Raw genomic sequence first — 14,594 nt, forward strand, 5'->3', positions numbered from 1 at the left:
ATGGGATCTCGACTGCTAGTTGAGTACAGGGTATGAATGATACGTAAAGGAGACGAGTAGGAATGGCAACTATGTCAATGTGATGCGATGCGATGTCGTACTTGGCCGTACCTATTTCAACAATCCAACGCCGAGTAATGCAATGTACCCACTTCTAAACTACCGGGATAGCTCCAGAATATATATACTTTTCATGAAGGACGTGGCTTAGGCATGGAACTGTGCTTTACGCTCCACGGTTGCATGGTCCTTCTTGCACCCAATGTTCTCCTCTGTGCCGCCCCATTTTGTGCCTGGCTCATTGACGTCGTGTGCAATGTCGATGCTGAATGAAAGCCTGATCCTGAACTAAACGCCGCCATCTTCTTCACAGGACTCTGTGACTCATCGATTACTTCTGCATTTTGACTTAGGTTCACTGCATTAGGTTTCGTGGGCGAGCTTGATAGAAGCACATATCGTGTGTTCTGTGTCTCGCTCTCAGACTCACTCCTCTTCGGTTTGTTGAGAATGCGTTGGCTCGTTACTTTGTGCTCTGGTATCGAGAGTGGTCGAAAGGGACGCGGTGTCGAAGACTGTACGTTGGAAATGTCGTGTAGTGGCGTGTTACTTGTTAAGCATGATTGCGAGCGCTGTAGGCTTGGGCCTGCTGTGGATGATTCGTGTTCTGATTGCTCGGATATTGCGCTATTTGATCGTTTGAAGAATGATGTGATAGCACCTTGGCCTGTTGCACGTGGTTTGGCAGGTTTTGCCCGGACTGCCTTGGCTTCTGCCTTGCTGCTCTGTGCGCCTTGAGTACTGGCTAGCGTACGGATACGCTCTGCCTCTCTTTGCATCGCTTGTAGGTCGCCCAGATCCCGGGCGCTTGTGAATCCTGCATTCATGCTCTGCATTGTGGTCATGGAGGTGGAGTAGCTAGAGGTGCGGTTCATCGTGACTGATACGCTTTCTCTAGAGTGGGAGCCCAGGCCATCGATCCTCCGTCGCTTCAGGGCTTGATCCGGCCCGTCACTACCTAGCTTGGAACTTGTGCGCTTCTCGTCCCACGATGCACCCCAGGCTGGATCATTGCCATCAATCTCGTCTCGTGTCGCTGGATATTTGTCATCTTCTGGTCGCTCCATTGAATCACGAGCACGATCGAGATCTGCGGTCGAAGGGCAATCCCTTCGCAGAATCCGTGCTAGGTCGGTGATGATACTCCGTTTGAACGCCAGATCTGGCCCTCGCTCGCTGAAAAACTTCTGTACTTTGCGGTCCGAAATAAATCGTGAAAGGGTTGTTTGCTCTTGTCCTGATTGCTTTACAGGGCAACTGAGGTAAAGCAACGCTTGGGCACGCGTCATACCAACATACAGCAACCTTCGTTCCTCATCTTGGTCGTCTGCTCGCGAGTGAGGAATGGAACCATTGTATATGGCGGGCATGAAGACTACAGGCCATTCGAGACCTTTTGCTGCATGGATAGTGGAAATGGTGACCTGGTTTTGCTCTGTACCCTCTTGATCCGCTGCGCTCGACAACGTGACATTGGCGAGGAATTTCGAAAGGATATCGGCCGCGCTATCGGCTCGCTGTTCTATGCCTTCTGCTACAGGCAATGCATCGTCCGATATCTCTTCTCCGTTGGCAACGGCTGTGGCCATTTGTGTCGCCTGATTGACGAGCTCCTCGACATTCGCCCATCGGTCTTGCCAGTTTTCCTTGTGACTCTGTTTGAGATATGACAGAAACGATATCTTGTTCGAGATGTGAGTTATGAGCCCGAAGAGGTCGCACACGTCATCTTTGGCAGGAATAAGCTTTTCCCGAGAACTCAAAATGACGTTGACAAACTGGTCAATACCCTTTTGTGCTTGTGTAGACACTTTACTTTTTGGCCTTCTTTTTCCTTGAGCAATGTCGAGAACAAGCTTCCAAAGTGTGATCTTGCTCATCTCTGCTTCTTCCAGTAGCGCTTTGACGGTGACATCGCCAACTTTCCGAGAAGGTACATTGATCACACGCGCCACGGCATCATTATGTTCTGGCTGACTGACAACGCGCAGGTAATCCAGTAGTATTTTGATCTCGGCTCGATCGAAGAATTTGGTACCAGCCACCATACGATAGGGAACCCCAGCCTGTCCGAGCGCTCGTTCAATCTGGAGTGTGAGTGGCGATGAGCGCACTAATATGGCATAGTCACCAAAATCCAAGAGTCCAGCACTAAGTGTTCTCGTTCTGCATATCTCCTCAACGATCCATTTTGCCTCGACATTCGCCGATACCAGATGGCGAAGAGTGGGCTGCTCGCCAGCACCATGCGTGGCAATCAGCGATTTCTGTGGTCGGCTCTCATCCTGTTCAATCACAGCCATTGCCGAATTCAGAATGTAGCCGGATGAGCGGTAGTTGTTCTCCAGATTGATGACGATAGATTCCGGATAATCAGTGCGCATCCGAAGCAGGTTCTTGATTTCGGCAGATCGAAAACTGTAAATACTCTGATCTGGATCGCCAACGATTGTGATGCGCCGAGTCTTTTGAGCCAGCAAGCTCATTAACTCATACTGGATGTTGTTGGTATCCTGGTATTCATCAATGAGCACAGCCTGTATCGTCGAAACGCACGAGGGCGACTTCTTTAGCAGATCGACACAGCGTATCAAGAGATCGTCGTAGTCGAGCAAATTGGATGCGGCCAGGTGCTCCTGATAAGACGAGTAGATCATGGCAAATTCGTTGTCGTTTGCATTTTTGGCAGTCGCGGCAAAAGCATCTGCCGTAACGCCCTGGGCCTTGAGCTTGGAAATCCTCGAACGAGCATGGCCAGGCTCTATGGTATATTGATAACGCGTGACGATGCGTTTGAGAATAGCGGAACTGTCACTGGTATCGGCAATGCCAAAGTTCTTGTCAATTCCGATCTCTTGGCCATAGCGGAACAGAAAGCGACGGGCAACTGAGTGGAAGGTGCCCAATATTAGCTTGGCTTCCAGTTTGTCGCCAACGAAGCCCCGAATCCTCTCCTTCATCTCCCGGGCGGCCTTGATGGTGAAGGTGCATACGATGATATTCCATGGCTGCAGTCGTTCGTGGTTAATGTGGTACGCGACACGCGCAGTGAGTGTCTTTGTCTTGCCCGAGCCAGGAGGAGCAAGCACCTGCACGACGTTTGCAGGGCTGGTGACTGCGCTCTTCTGTGCATCGTTTAGGCCATGCAGCAATGCGTCCATGGCCAGTTGCTGCGTGTGTTGCAGTTGACGGGATGATATCCACGCTGCCCTGAGCCGGGTGGCGGTGGAGCAGTGAAAAACGCGCTAGAACCACGCAGCACGTGACTCCTCTCATCTCATCCAACGCACATAGTTACCCACATCCACCACACATGAACCGAGCCAGCAGCAAGGCCGTGACCCCAATCGCGTAAGGCTTCCGACGTGCGGTATACGATGCCAGTTGAACATACATGTAGCATCGTTCGCCAAGCACTAGCTCGTCGTATTTTCCCCCGCAATGCGGAGGACATCCTTGCTCGGCCATCTTTTCTCCGTCAACCGGGCCTGAAGCAAGGAAGATCAGCATCCGAATTGCATGTATCCAGCAAGCCTGCCGATGCACGATGGAGCTCTTCGCAGCTAGCCAGATCCATCATGTATACCGAGAAGCTTATAAAAGCTGACATGTACCCATAATCTTGAATGGCATCCAGAAGACTACTGGGCGCTTCATTTCGAGGCCATGTTGGGACCACGCCTACTTCTTACCTCAGTCCTCGCCGGCACCATCGTCTCGGCAGGCTACTTGCCAGAAGTTCCGAGTGCGGCTACTTTCCAGTACAATGCACGAAGACAGGCTACCAACAGCTCATCGCCTTCGTTCAATGGCCCGTATAGTACTCGCGGACGAGACATTGTCGACAGCAATGGTCAGACAGTATCATGGGCAGGCGTCAATTGGCCTATGAGCGGTATGTAATAGCTCTCTGTTGTCGATTCCGGCCAAAAATGTGCTCACTGTGCCCATAGGCGAGACCATGATTCCAGAAGGTCTCGAGTGGGCGTCCGCCGATGAGATCCTCTCAGACATTGCAGGCGTCGGGTTCAATTACATCCGCATGGGCTACGCCATCGAGATGATTGATCAGGTCTATGATCGAAACGGTGAGGATGTGCCCTTGGAAGTTGGCCTCGTAAACGCCCTGGGGTACGTCAATGGCACCAAAGTCACCAAGGAAATCATCGCCAAGAACCCTGAGTGGACGGCACAGACCACTCGTTTCGAGATCTGGAGTGACATTGCGCGCATTGCTGCTACCAAAGGCATCTTCATCAGCCCGGATGTGCACACTGGCAAGGCGCAGTGGTGCTGCTCGCACATTGACGGCACTGCCTGGTTTGACGATTTGCACTTCAACGCCACCCATTGGCGTCGTGGCCTTTCTTACGTCGCAAACTGGGCAAAAGCACACCCCAACATTGTCAGCATGTCTCTTCGCAATGAGCTTCGCGAATCATGGAATGTCACCAACCTGTACTACAACTGGGATACATTGGTTAGCAACATGACGGCCGGTGCTGATGCAATCCATGAAGCCAACCCAGACCTTCTTATCCTCTGGGGAGGTATGCAATATGGCCAGGACCTTTCTGCTTTGACTAGTGGGAAAAATATCCTTACCGCACCATGCTACAAGTGCACGGCTATTCGTGACGCTGCTAGGCGTGAACCGGTTTACTTCAACCTTGACGACCACCCATGGGCCGACAAACTCGTCTGGGAAATCCATCTCTACAGCATGAGCGAAGATATCGATACCGGCACATGTGATATCGTGAAAGCCAACTTATATCGTAATGGATTCAACGCATTGGGTATCGACGCGCCACCTGCTTGTAACATCACGGGTGACTGCCCCAAGGCTGTGCGTGAGACACCAGTCATTCTGAGCGAGTTTGGCAGTGCCCAGGACGAGACCCTCTTCAACAATACTCTCCAGAACTGCTTGAAGGATTACACCATCGACCACGGCGTGAGCTGGATGATGTGGGCCATTGCGGGCTCATACAGAATCAGATCCGGAATACAAGGGTTCCCCGATACGTGGGGTATGACCAACTACGATTGGTCTGGATGGAACTACGAACGGGGTATTGAAGAGTTCTGGAAGCCATGGGTCAAAGCGATGAACACGACTAAGATTGTTTAAAATGTAGAGATAAACTTAGTCGCGGTTCACATTGAGCCTGAGCCCTATCATCGGGAAAACTAAAATACGCTGCATCAAAACAGACAACAGTGTGGTCAAGTTCTTGGAACATGTAATGTGTAGTTTGGTTATTAAACTAATGATTCTACAGTTATAAATGCGTGATTAGCAGTGAATTTCGCGTTTTGTACTCCTGTTCCTTATGTGTTGCGCCACCGGTGGCGTCTCCATGGAAGCATGAATCTTTTCACAGTCTGATCGAGATTTTGAGAACGGAACGAGTAAACCCGAACCCGAATATTATTCTAGAATGAATTAGAGGCGAGTGATATTCTATGTATTAGTCCCGATGAAGAAGAGTGACAACATTGGCGTTTGCTCTTGTCGCCTAACATGCTGCCGAGGCATCCGGTGTTGGTTCGTACAAGGACAATCTCTCTAAACTATTCGCCTGGCCACAAAACTCACATTAAGCAGTTATGCACGTAAAGGGCAGGCCATCAAGCAAAATACTTGTAGAAGTGCCATCTGCGCACTACAATCCGAGGGTTACTCGTATCTCCGATAACCGCAAATCTTCGGCCGAGGGGGCTCCTCTATGTCACCGGGGGAATCTGACGTCGGAGCTCTTGGCCACCGAGTGGTGACAGCCTAAACTCTTTGGCTGCATCAAGAGCGTGCGAACCATGAAGGTGGGTTTTACATGCACCCACGATTTGCCTGTGCAAGCAAACATATGGGTCAGCACCAGATCTCTTCTGTCGATACAAGAAACAATGCTAGGTGGTGGCGATCATCTGTTGTACTCAGGAAGCTTATCCTCCAATGCCACGCACTTTTTTTTCGCATTCGGGCTTACTTTGTGACGTGTGCCACACGTGAGAGGATCGATCAAGTAGTCGAAGGATTCCAGAACTGAGATATTATATAGGACATGCTCGACACGAGCTGGACTCGCAAGCGACATGGCCGTTCGCATGTATTCGTCCGCGACTTTTCGCTGCCTGGCGCTGTTAGCCATCCGGATCTTCCACCTTTGCTGACACCAGGACCTGAATGCATTCCCTGCGCCGACTTTATATGTCATACAAACTGCCGCCATCTTATAGCGCTCGACCCAAAGACTTCCTTGCACAGACTCTCTGACATTGCTAGTATCACCATTATTGTATACCTAATGCTCCCACAACCATGTCTTCCTGTTTCTCGGGTCATCCGGAACGTTGGCACTTCCACGATCCAAGGTCACATATTTCAGGCAGAGTAAACAGGCTTGGCCAAGTTGCCGTTCGTTTTCATCACACTCCGAAACGCCTTGAGCACTGGTTCAAAAATCAACAGCGCAACTCAGTGAGCAGGAAAAATACAGACAATACACCACAACTTTACGTTTCTCACAGCCAACAAGCGGATTTTCCCTCGCCAAGACTCAACATTGCGATTCACATTTGCGGCTCTAGAGGAGATGTGCAACCTTTCATTCCAATCGCCAAACTACTTCAAGCACCTCCATATTGTCATCGTGTACGAATATGTACACACCCAGCCTTCAAAGATTTCGTGGTGAGTGGAGCAAATAATTTACTCGCATCTGTACAACATCCTGGAAACTTACGTGCCAAAGGAAAGCAATGGCCTCGAGTTCTTTTCTATTGGGGGTGACCCAGAAGCTCTCATGGCGTACATGGTAAAGAACCCGGGCTTACTTCCAGGTATGGAAAGCATCAGGGCTGGCGAAGTGAGCAAGAGGCGAAAGGAGATGTCAACGATACTCGAAGGCACATGGCGTAGCTGTATCGAAGCTGGAGACGGACTAGGACCTAAAATCACTGCAGTAGATGTGGAGCAGACTGAGAGCTTATTTATTGCGGATGTCATCATTGCCAACCCACCGTCCATGGGCCATATCCACTGCGCAGAAAGGCTAGGAATACCTCTACATATTGTGTTCACGATGCCATGGTCACCAACAAAAGCTTTCCACCATCCACTAGCCGCAATGGAATATGGTGAGGCAGATGAGTCTTCAGCAAACTACGTTAGCTTCGCTGTAATGGAATTGGTGACCTGGCAAGGGTAGGCTCTCATTCAGATCAATTTTGACAGGAGGTTGCTAACCGTACTAGACTGGGGGATCTCATCAATAGATTCAGAACACGCACCTTGAAACTCGACATCGTAAGAATTCCGTCTCAGTGTACAGCTTTGCTCAGACTGACCATTTTGCGTTATATAGATAAGCCCGCTTTGGGGATTCCAGCTGCTTCGAAGGCTTAAAGTCCCCCATTCCTATCTCTGGTCACAAGCCCTCATTCCTAAGCCATCAGATTGGCCTGAGCATCTCAATGTAACAGGTTTCTCATTCCTGAAAGCTGGTTCATCTTATTCACCACCTGATGATCTCCTTTCATTCCTTGAGAAAGGTCCTACACCAGTCTACATTGGCTTCGGATCTATCGTCGTAGATGACCCTGTGCACCTGACTAATCTCATATTCGAGGCTATTAAGCTAGCTGGAGTTCGTGCCATTCTCTCCAAAGGATGGGGGGGTATAGGCACAGAAAAGACGCCTGAGAATGTCTACATGATTGGGAATTGCCCTCACGTAAGTATAGTGAATCTACAAGCTAGGGTTTCTAGACAAAAGGACTCACACAAAAAAAGGACTGGCTTTTCCAGCACGTCTCCTGCGTGGTTCATCATGGAGGCGCAGGCACAACGGCAGCGGGTATAGCACTTGGGAAACCCACTGTTATAGTACCATTCTTTGGAGACCAGCCATTCTGGGGGAAAATGGTCGCCAAAGCAGGCGCAGGTCCGAAACCTATTCCCTATAGACAACTCACGCCGGAAGGCTTGGCTGAGAGTATCAAGTTTGCATTGAGACCCGAAGTCGACATTGCTGTCAAGAAGATGGCGGTTTGCATTGCAGAAGAGGATGGAGCTTCAGAGATGGTGCAGGATTTTGAGAGCGCACTAAGGGTAGATGAGATGAGGTGTCATGTCTGTCCGGAACGCCTAGCAGTATGGAGGGATAAGAAATCGGGGGCCCATCTTAGCGGGCTCGCTGCGTTTGTTCTTGCAAAGCAAAAACTGGTAGATCCAAATGATCTACGATTGTAAGTGTTTTATTAGTTGCTGAGGCCCAGACGTGTTCAAAAGCTGACTTACTCTAGGCTCCGCCATAGACAGTGGTGTAAGACTTTATTCGCAACTCTCATTATCGCATGCTAACAACCGAAGATGTCCACGAAGGAGCAGAAGCACCATTGACTGGCGCCGTAGCTGCAGCTTCCAGCTTCTTTACTAACCTTGCAATCAACACATCTGAATTTTCCCACCGTCTGAAACAACCAAATTTACAGGGTATTGATCCCACAGGGGCGACCAATACTCAGAAAAAAGAGGGACGAGACGAAGAACATAAAGACCAAACCAAAATTCGCATTTGGCTAGCCCATTTCGCCAGTATGATGGCAACTAAATCCTTGAAAGACCATTGGCAAGTCGATATTGAAAAGGCGCTAGATGCACAAGAAATAGCAAAAGTTTATGCCCCCCTAGCTGCCCAAGAAGCTGAGCATGGAAGAGCCTACCAAATAACCAGCGCAACTCTCCACTATGCAGGAGACGTGACCATGACACATCTAAAAGGTACGTCCAGATATCTATCGTCTCTTTCAGCGTCACAATTCTAATCAAAGAAGCCCCCGTGGCACTCTTCTACAACGTGGCCAACGGCTTCCGCAACTTCCCGTCCCGCTCCATAGCCAACGAGCACCACCGACGCCGCGACGAAATCGTCGGTCTGGGCAGCGGCCTAGCTGTTGCAGGCAAAGTACATACCACCCATCCATGAAAAAGCACAGCAGCTAACCAACGTCCCTTCCCAACAGGAATTCCGACTAGGTCTCTACGACGCATTCGCTGGACTAGTAAAACACCCCTATCTCGGCACCAAACTCGAAGGTCCACTGGGTCTACCAAAAGGTATTGGACGGGGCATTGGGGGTTTCGCATGCCACACCTCAGCTGGTAAGTCTTCTCATCCCCTTTGCATCAACGATCCAGTTGCTAAGTCAGTCTTTTCCTAAACAGCCATCTGGGGATTACCTGGCTACACGCTCAAAGGAATTGAGTGCGCGTTATCCAAGCATAGAATCACTCCGCTTCAGACGGAATTGTATCTTATCAGACTGCGACAGGGTGCGCGTGATTTGGAGCAGGCTTCAAACGAGGAGAAGGAGAACGTGGTGGCGAGGTGGAAGGGGATGCAGCGGCCGGGGTCTAGTGTTTTGGTTTGACGCGTATCGATTGTATTATTTTATGTCCGGTTTGTGTTTTGGTGTGCTAGATCTTGTTTCTAAGACGAATAGTGTTGTATTGTAGCCAGACGTTGCAGTGATAAGTATACACTGCAGTATCCTCCCTCAACGATTTGGTACCGCCTTTATTTCTTGCTCGAAATAAATTCAATTGCTGCTAAGATGGAGGGGCAATAGATATTTGAATCAGCTGTTTACCTTGATGCCACTATGTCTCATCGAGAAGCGTTAGCAACCATTTTATAAGGGAGGCCATTGCAACACAAGGTCATGTACATCTGTGCCGCTGCCATGCTGTCCATCAACACCACTACGTCATTTGGGAGCCGGTTGGTCAGCACATTATACATCGCTTATAACTAGGATGAAATTCCGCCTACATGTCATAAGCACTACCGCCTCTTCCTGCAACCAAAAATCTCTATTGTGAGATACGTTTATTTCTCTTCTCGCCCGAACCTTCCTCGGGACATACACTTAAAAAAGCCTGATAACCGCTCATATCTCTTTCCAGCACCAAGGGTCAAACCCAACAATGTCATCGCCAACACCATACCCTCCATCAACCCAAGCCTCACCACCTAATGACCTACACCAACTTCCAGATCCCCTCAAAGTGCTCAGCCCAGTCCATAACGAAAGCACCGCGAACACCACCCCTTACTCACTAGCCAGACTCTTAATCGGAAAATCCGAGCTCAAAACCATGCTCCGCTCCTTGAAAAGGCCCCCCGACAAAAAATTCATCCACGAAATCTACGACGCATGACCTATATCCCCCGCAATGCTCAAAGCGCATCTCGACACCGCTATGCTAGACGCCGGAGCGCGAGGAGTAGTTCCGCGGTGTGGATGGACAGATGGTGCCGGAAGAGTACGTAAGTTTCTAGATAGCAATTAAACACTATGGCATGGAAGTGTGTGAGGGAAACGGAACTGGTAAGGTGCAGGATGACGGAGTAGACAGTGGTGGGATCCATCCCCCGGGGATTGTGCATATGATAAGGTCGCAGGATGAGCGGGATGAGGATATGCGGGGGGATATACGGGATTGGAGATGTATATGGAGATGGGAATAGCTAGATGTTGCGAGGTTTTTTTTGCTACTGGCGTACGCAATACAACTGGACGGGAATAGAGTTGTGTAAAAGTAATACTCGAGGCGATATCGTGGCGTGGATTCGGTTGGCTATGAGATAGGGCAGGTTAGAGCTTGTATGTACAATTAAACTTAGAGTAAGAACAGAAGTACAAAGGTTCGGTACGACACCTATGTAAATCGCATATCAGGCTGGCATATCCGTATGAGGAGAGCGTCACGTCAAGGAAGCCATCTGTGTCTTCAATAAGAGATGTATAGATAGTATTAATGAGAAAAAGACGGGCTACAACTGTCATCGGTATGCTATACATCTAACATTGCGTCCCACTTCCGTTCATCTTGTAGAGCCATCGATACGTCATGCTTTCTACCATATCAGGACATGGTCAAGTTGAGGGAGAGAAGTAAGCTGATAAAAGCCCACGTGCATGATATACGCCTACGCCTATAAATGCGCAAGACCATTAGGAGATGAAGAAATGAAAAAAAACAAGCTTTCGGAGAATAGAGCAAACAGGTAAATTGTTGCATCATCCATCCTAACCCCCCATAGAAAATAAAGCCTAGCGTCCGGTTTAATAACGAAAATCTGGAGGGGTCCTTAGAGAAGAAAGAACCATTGGCAAGATATCGCATGCTCAGCTGCTTCGTCGCATGCCTGTGGGATGAACATAGTCGAGACGGTGTCCGGTAGCGAAACCTCCAATATGATCTAGGAGAGATTTAGGAAGCGTAGACTCCCATAGTACCCTCTGTTCTTCGAGCTTCTGTTTCCTTTGCTCTTCGCCTAACTAGTTGTTTAGCGCTGTGCGAATGCACGTTTTGCAGTAGCAACGGCGCGCTAGGGCTTTTGGGTATTGTAGTAGGCTCACTTCGAGTATCTATCCAAGTGCTTGATCTGACGTGTCTATGTTTCGTGGGCACAGGCATGAAGGCATCATCGTATTGGTTGCCCAGTCGTCCCAACCCAGGTTTCCTCTGCACGCACCGTGGCTGTTTGGTAACATCTCGCTTTTCTCGTTCGTCTGTCATGGTGACATCATCGGCTAATCCAGAAGACTTGGGCTTTTGTAGTACCAAAATATTTCCTGTCAGAGGTGTAGATGCAGACGCAGAGGGCGGAGTACGGTGGGTACCCTACACCCAAGCATAAGATTAGTAACTTTGAGGAGCGTAGTGTGCGGGCTGCCGGCCTTGTTAGTACTGTTATATATATAATAAATAGTCCTGAATTGTGCAAAATTCCCGGACGTTCAGTTGTGATACGTACTGGTGAGTTGAGCATGCTTTGGCGCTTGTTCCTGCTCTTTTTGATATGGCTCTTCAGCGCACTTGAGTCGAGGGGTTTTAGGAGCTCGAAACTGCAAAGTAATTCGCCCGAAACCGACATGACGGCACCCCAGTTGTCGAATTCACCACAATACTGTACAATGTTAGCTGAGTTCAGAGCTAAAAAAGATGACGAGTGTCTTACGTTTGGTGCAGAAAACACAGTCACCAATACTCGGTCTGTGAAGAACTCGTAACCATCTTCTACAACCATGTGGGCTCTGCAAACCAGGTCGAAGTCATGTCGCGCCAGGAATTCCATGATGACCTTTTTGCCAAAGCAGTAACTAACTCCGCGCTCGTTAGATTCCCAGTCGTTCTCCATGTCGGCCGGATCACTCCATAACAGGTCGTTGAGTAGGCCATAGTCCGGCACGTCGGTAGGTCGCGCAATTTGTCTAATGTCGTCCATGTGCGACAGACTGGGTGACAGTCCACCGTGTACGCAGAAAATCTTTTGGGCTACAATGGCCGCAATAGGCAGTGTATTGAAGGTATCGACAAACGCCTTCCAGACCTTGATATTACACCTTCTCTTGCATTCATCGTAGAAACCGTATACGCGCGTGACGTTAGCGCACTCATGGTTGCCGCGCAACAGGAAGAAGTTCTCAGGGAACTTGAGCTTGTAGCAGAGGAGCAGAAGAATGGTTTCCAGGCTCTGCTTGCCGCGGTCGACATAATCGCCGAGGAAAAGGTAGTTTGAATTTGGTGGGAAGCCGCACATCTCGAACATTCGAATCAGGTCGGTGTATTGTCCGTGAATGTCGCCTACAATCTTTACAGGCGCAGCAAGTTCCAGCAAAGCTGGCTGGCTCAGGAATACTTCTCGAGCAGCTGAGCAAATAGCGAAGATCTCGGCATTTTTCAAGCTGACTGTCTTTGTGACTTTTCCAGCGTATGCAGCGTCGAGCAGTCGCTGAATCATGTCATCGAGATCCATTGTCTTGAGCGCGCTGATCTCCATGGGCGAGCCCGAGCCATCTGTTGGCGCTGGAGGCTCCGGCAGCCTAGGGATAGGCTGGTCTTTCTTTTGCAAGATGGACTCGCCCGGCTGGGCTGAAGCCGAAGGCTGTGCGGCTCCCGTGGGCGGAACATCAGAGACGTGGTCTACTTCGCCAGTTCGCTGGGCTTTGGTCACTCCCTCGTGGCCTGTTCCGAGCGTTGCGCCGTGAACGGGCGAGGGCGGTGCTTGGGGCACGTCTGCGTCCAACTCGGGCCTGTCTGTGGGTTCTGTCGCGCCCTCGGTGGGCGCTGGCGCGGGGGGCGGCGCGGGGGCTGAAGCTAGCGAGTTTCTTCGCGAGCCTTTGGACTTTGTGGAAGCGGCATCCGACTTGTCCACCTTGCCGTTGGCATCGCCAATGCCGGCAACCGAGTTTCGTGGACTGTCGGATTTGCCGGTGATGGGGATCTTGTTGCGCAACGAGGTACGCAGCGAGCGAGTTGAATCTTTGGTGTCGGATCTCTCAAAGGAGCGGTAGTACTCGCGGCCAAGAGGAACGCCGTCGGCACCGCCCTTGTCGCCTTTCTTGTCTTTGCTGCTTGACTGTTGGTTGCCCATGATGGGTAGGAGGTGGCGTGGCTAAGCGAGTGTGTGTCGAGACGGGCGGTATGTATCGTGGTCTTGTGAGGTCGGTTGATGCTTCTCATATGAAAGAGGGAGGAAACGACGGCCGAGCTGGGGAGGGGAGTGCAAGACCAAGCCGGGGATGGTCTTGCTCGCTGGCTGGATTCGCTGGCTCGCTCTCTCTCCGTCAGCTCCGTGCCAGTTTCTACTGGCAGCGAGGATGCCAGGTAAGGGCGCAGGCAGCAGTCGGGTTTATGTGTGGTGGTTGAGTTGAGTTGAGTTGAGTTGGGTTGGGCAAGAGGCTGTGCTAGGGCGGTCGGTAGAGGCGGGCAAGAAAAGACAGGAAGCGGGCCTCCGTCGGCGCAGTCGTGATCTGCCTGGACAAGCTGTGGCAGATGAGGCTAGGCTGGGCGACGGGGGAGCGATCGTCTTCCAGCGTGCGCGCCAGATCGGTGGTATGCAGAGGACAGGCGGGTTGTTTGGGCAGTGCTCACGGGCTGGGGCTGGGGCTGGTGTCGGGCAAGGGCAATGATGATAACGATGACTTGAACCACTATCCGAGCTAGCAGGGCGGGGGGAGCCAGCGACGATGTCAGCCGCAAGGTCTAGTCGGCGTAGGCCCTGCCGCGTCGTTGAATGGCAGCGTTGAGTGCGCTGTTAGCGGGCAGGCGAGCGCTGACTAGTATGAGCCCGGGCTGCCGCAGTGATACGCAACCTGGATGGGGCGTGCGTGCTGCGACAGGGTGCTGCGGTGCGGTGCAGTGCTGTGCGGTGCTAGTAGGATATTGTGCGGGTACTGCGGCCTCTACGCATACAACAACCACGGGATCAGACAGGTGGAAGAAGAAGAAGAGAGAGAGAAAGAGAGCAAGAGAACACGGAGGAGAAAAACAGTCGACAGCTCCCACAACGCGACTTCGCCAAGATTGCGGGCAAGGATTACAAGCCCTTGCATCAGAGAGAGCCTCTGGGCACGCAACGTGACCTATCACTCCTCTTGCACCCGCCCAGCCTTCAACCATGGACTAGCTGGCAGGACGGTAGGCCAGCCCTCTCCTCGTCGCCTCACCCCCCCCC

The 14,594-nt window shown here is 50.8% G+C and overlaps 6 protein-coding genes across 6 annotated transcripts; 3 read left to right on the forward strand and 3 right to left on the reverse strand.

The window, feature by feature from the left end:
• Positions 1 to 207: 207 nt before the first annotated feature.
• COCSADRAFT_140279 (uncharacterized protein) lies at positions 208 to 3,221 on the reverse strand (the record flags this gene model as incomplete). The annotated part of the gene is made up of 2 exons (XM_007700728.1): positions 208 to 348; positions 456 to 3,221. The coding sequence occupies 2 exons, from the start codon at positions 3,219 to 3,221 to the stop codon at positions 208 to 210; spliced, it is 2,907 nt and encodes a 968-aa protein (XP_007698918.1).
• A 453-nt stretch (positions 3,222 to 3,674) lies between these two features.
• Positions 3,675 to 5,301, forward strand: COCSADRAFT_115108 (glycoside hydrolase family 5 protein). The gene is made up of 2 exons (XM_007700729.1): positions 3,675 to 3,955; positions 4,014 to 5,301. Exons 1-2 carry the CDS (start codon positions 3,727 to 3,729, stop codon positions 5,192 to 5,194), a joined length of 1,410 nt encoding a protein of 469 aa, XP_007698919.1. The 5' UTR covers positions 3,675 to 3,726; the 3' UTR covers positions 5,195 to 5,301.
• A 963-nt stretch (positions 5,302 to 6,264) lies between these two features.
• On the forward strand, positions 6,265 to 9,691 carry COCSADRAFT_115111 (glycosyltransferase family 1 protein). Its single transcript, XM_007700730.1, has 10 exons — positions 6,265 to 6,757; positions 6,819 to 7,270; positions 7,321 to 7,372; positions 7,431 to 7,799; positions 7,859 to 8,313; positions 8,371 to 8,390; positions 8,438 to 8,848; positions 8,902 to 9,032; positions 9,091 to 9,229; positions 9,293 to 9,691. The coding sequence occupies exons 1-10, from the start codon at positions 6,386 to 6,388 to the stop codon at positions 9,496 to 9,498; spliced, it is 2,607 nt and encodes an 868-aa protein (XP_007698920.1). The 5' UTR covers positions 6,265 to 6,385; the 3' UTR covers positions 9,499 to 9,691.
• A 200-nt stretch (positions 9,692 to 9,891) lies between these two features.
• Positions 9,892 to 10,303, forward strand: COCSADRAFT_310705 (uncharacterized protein). The gene has a single exon (XM_007700731.1). The coding sequence runs from the start codon at positions 10,055 to 10,057 to the stop codon at positions 10,286 to 10,288; it is 234 nt and encodes a 77-aa protein (XP_007698921.1). The 5' UTR covers positions 9,892 to 10,054; the 3' UTR covers positions 10,289 to 10,303.
• A 1,254-nt stretch (positions 10,304 to 11,557) lies between these two features.
• On the reverse strand, positions 11,558 to 13,711 carry COCSADRAFT_310729 (uncharacterized protein). The gene is made up of 3 exons (XM_007700732.1): positions 12,096 to 13,711; positions 11,892 to 12,044; positions 11,558 to 11,806 (listed from the first exon to the last, which is right to left on the reverse strand). The coding sequence occupies exons 1-3, from the start codon at positions 13,509 to 13,511 to the stop codon at positions 11,777 to 11,779; spliced, it is 1,599 nt and encodes a 532-aa protein (XP_007698922.1). The 5' UTR covers positions 13,512 to 13,711; the 3' UTR covers positions 11,558 to 11,776.
• A 391-nt stretch (positions 13,712 to 14,102) lies between these two features.
• Positions 14,103 to 14,594, reverse strand: COCSADRAFT_310717 (uncharacterized protein). The gene has a single exon (XM_007700733.1). The coding sequence runs from the start codon at positions 14,537 to 14,539 to the stop codon at positions 14,123 to 14,125; it is 417 nt and encodes a 138-aa protein (XP_007698923.1). The 5' UTR covers positions 14,540 to 14,594; the 3' UTR covers positions 14,103 to 14,122.

Source organism: Bipolaris sorokiniana (genome assembly GCF_000338995.1).
Source record: "Bipolaris sorokiniana ND90Pr unplaced genomic scaffold COCSAscaffold_5, whole genome shotgun sequence".
In the NCBI taxonomy this organism is placed as follows: domain Eukaryota; kingdom Fungi; phylum Ascomycota; class Dothideomycetes; order Pleosporales; family Pleosporaceae; genus Bipolaris; species Bipolaris sorokiniana.

Coding starts and splice junctions, on each gene's coding strand:
- COCSADRAFT_310729 (XM_007700732.1), bottom strand. CDS start 13,511: ATGGGCAACCAACAGTCAAGCAGCAAAGACAAGAAAGGCGACAAGGGC. Junction 12,045..12,095: donor CTGTGTTTTCTGCACCAAAC/GTAAGACACTCG, acceptor AACATTGTACAG/TATTGTGGTGAATTCGACAA. Junction 11,807..11,891: donor AAAGCATGCTCAACTCACCA/GTACGTATCACA, acceptor CAAGGCCGGCAG/CCCGCACACTACGCTCCTCA.
- COCSADRAFT_310705 (XM_007700731.1), top strand. CDS start 10,055: ATGTCATCGCCAACACCATACCCTCCATCAACCCAAGCCTCACCACCT.
- COCSADRAFT_115108 (XM_007700729.1), top strand. CDS start 3,727: ATGTTGGGACCACGCCTACTTCTTACCTCAGTCCTCGCCGGCACCATC. Junction 3,956..4,013: donor CGTCAATTGGCCTATGAGCG/GTATGTAATAGC, acceptor CTGTGCCCATAG/GCGAGACCATGATTCCAGAA.
- COCSADRAFT_115111 (XM_007700730.1), top strand. CDS start 6,386: ATGTCTTCCTGTTTCTCGGGTCATCCGGAACGTTGGCACTTCCACGAT. Junction 7,271..7,320: donor GAATTGGTGACCTGGCAAGG/GTAGGCTCTCAT, acceptor TAACCGTACTAG/ACTGGGGGATCTCATCAATA. Junction 9,033..9,090: donor GCCTAGCTGTTGCAGGCAAA/GTACATACCACC, acceptor CCTTCCCAACAG/GAATTCCGACTAGGTCTCTA.
- COCSADRAFT_310717 (XM_007700733.1), bottom strand. CDS start 14,539: ATGGTTGAAGGCTGGGCGGGTGCAAGAGGAGTGATAGGTCACGTTGCG.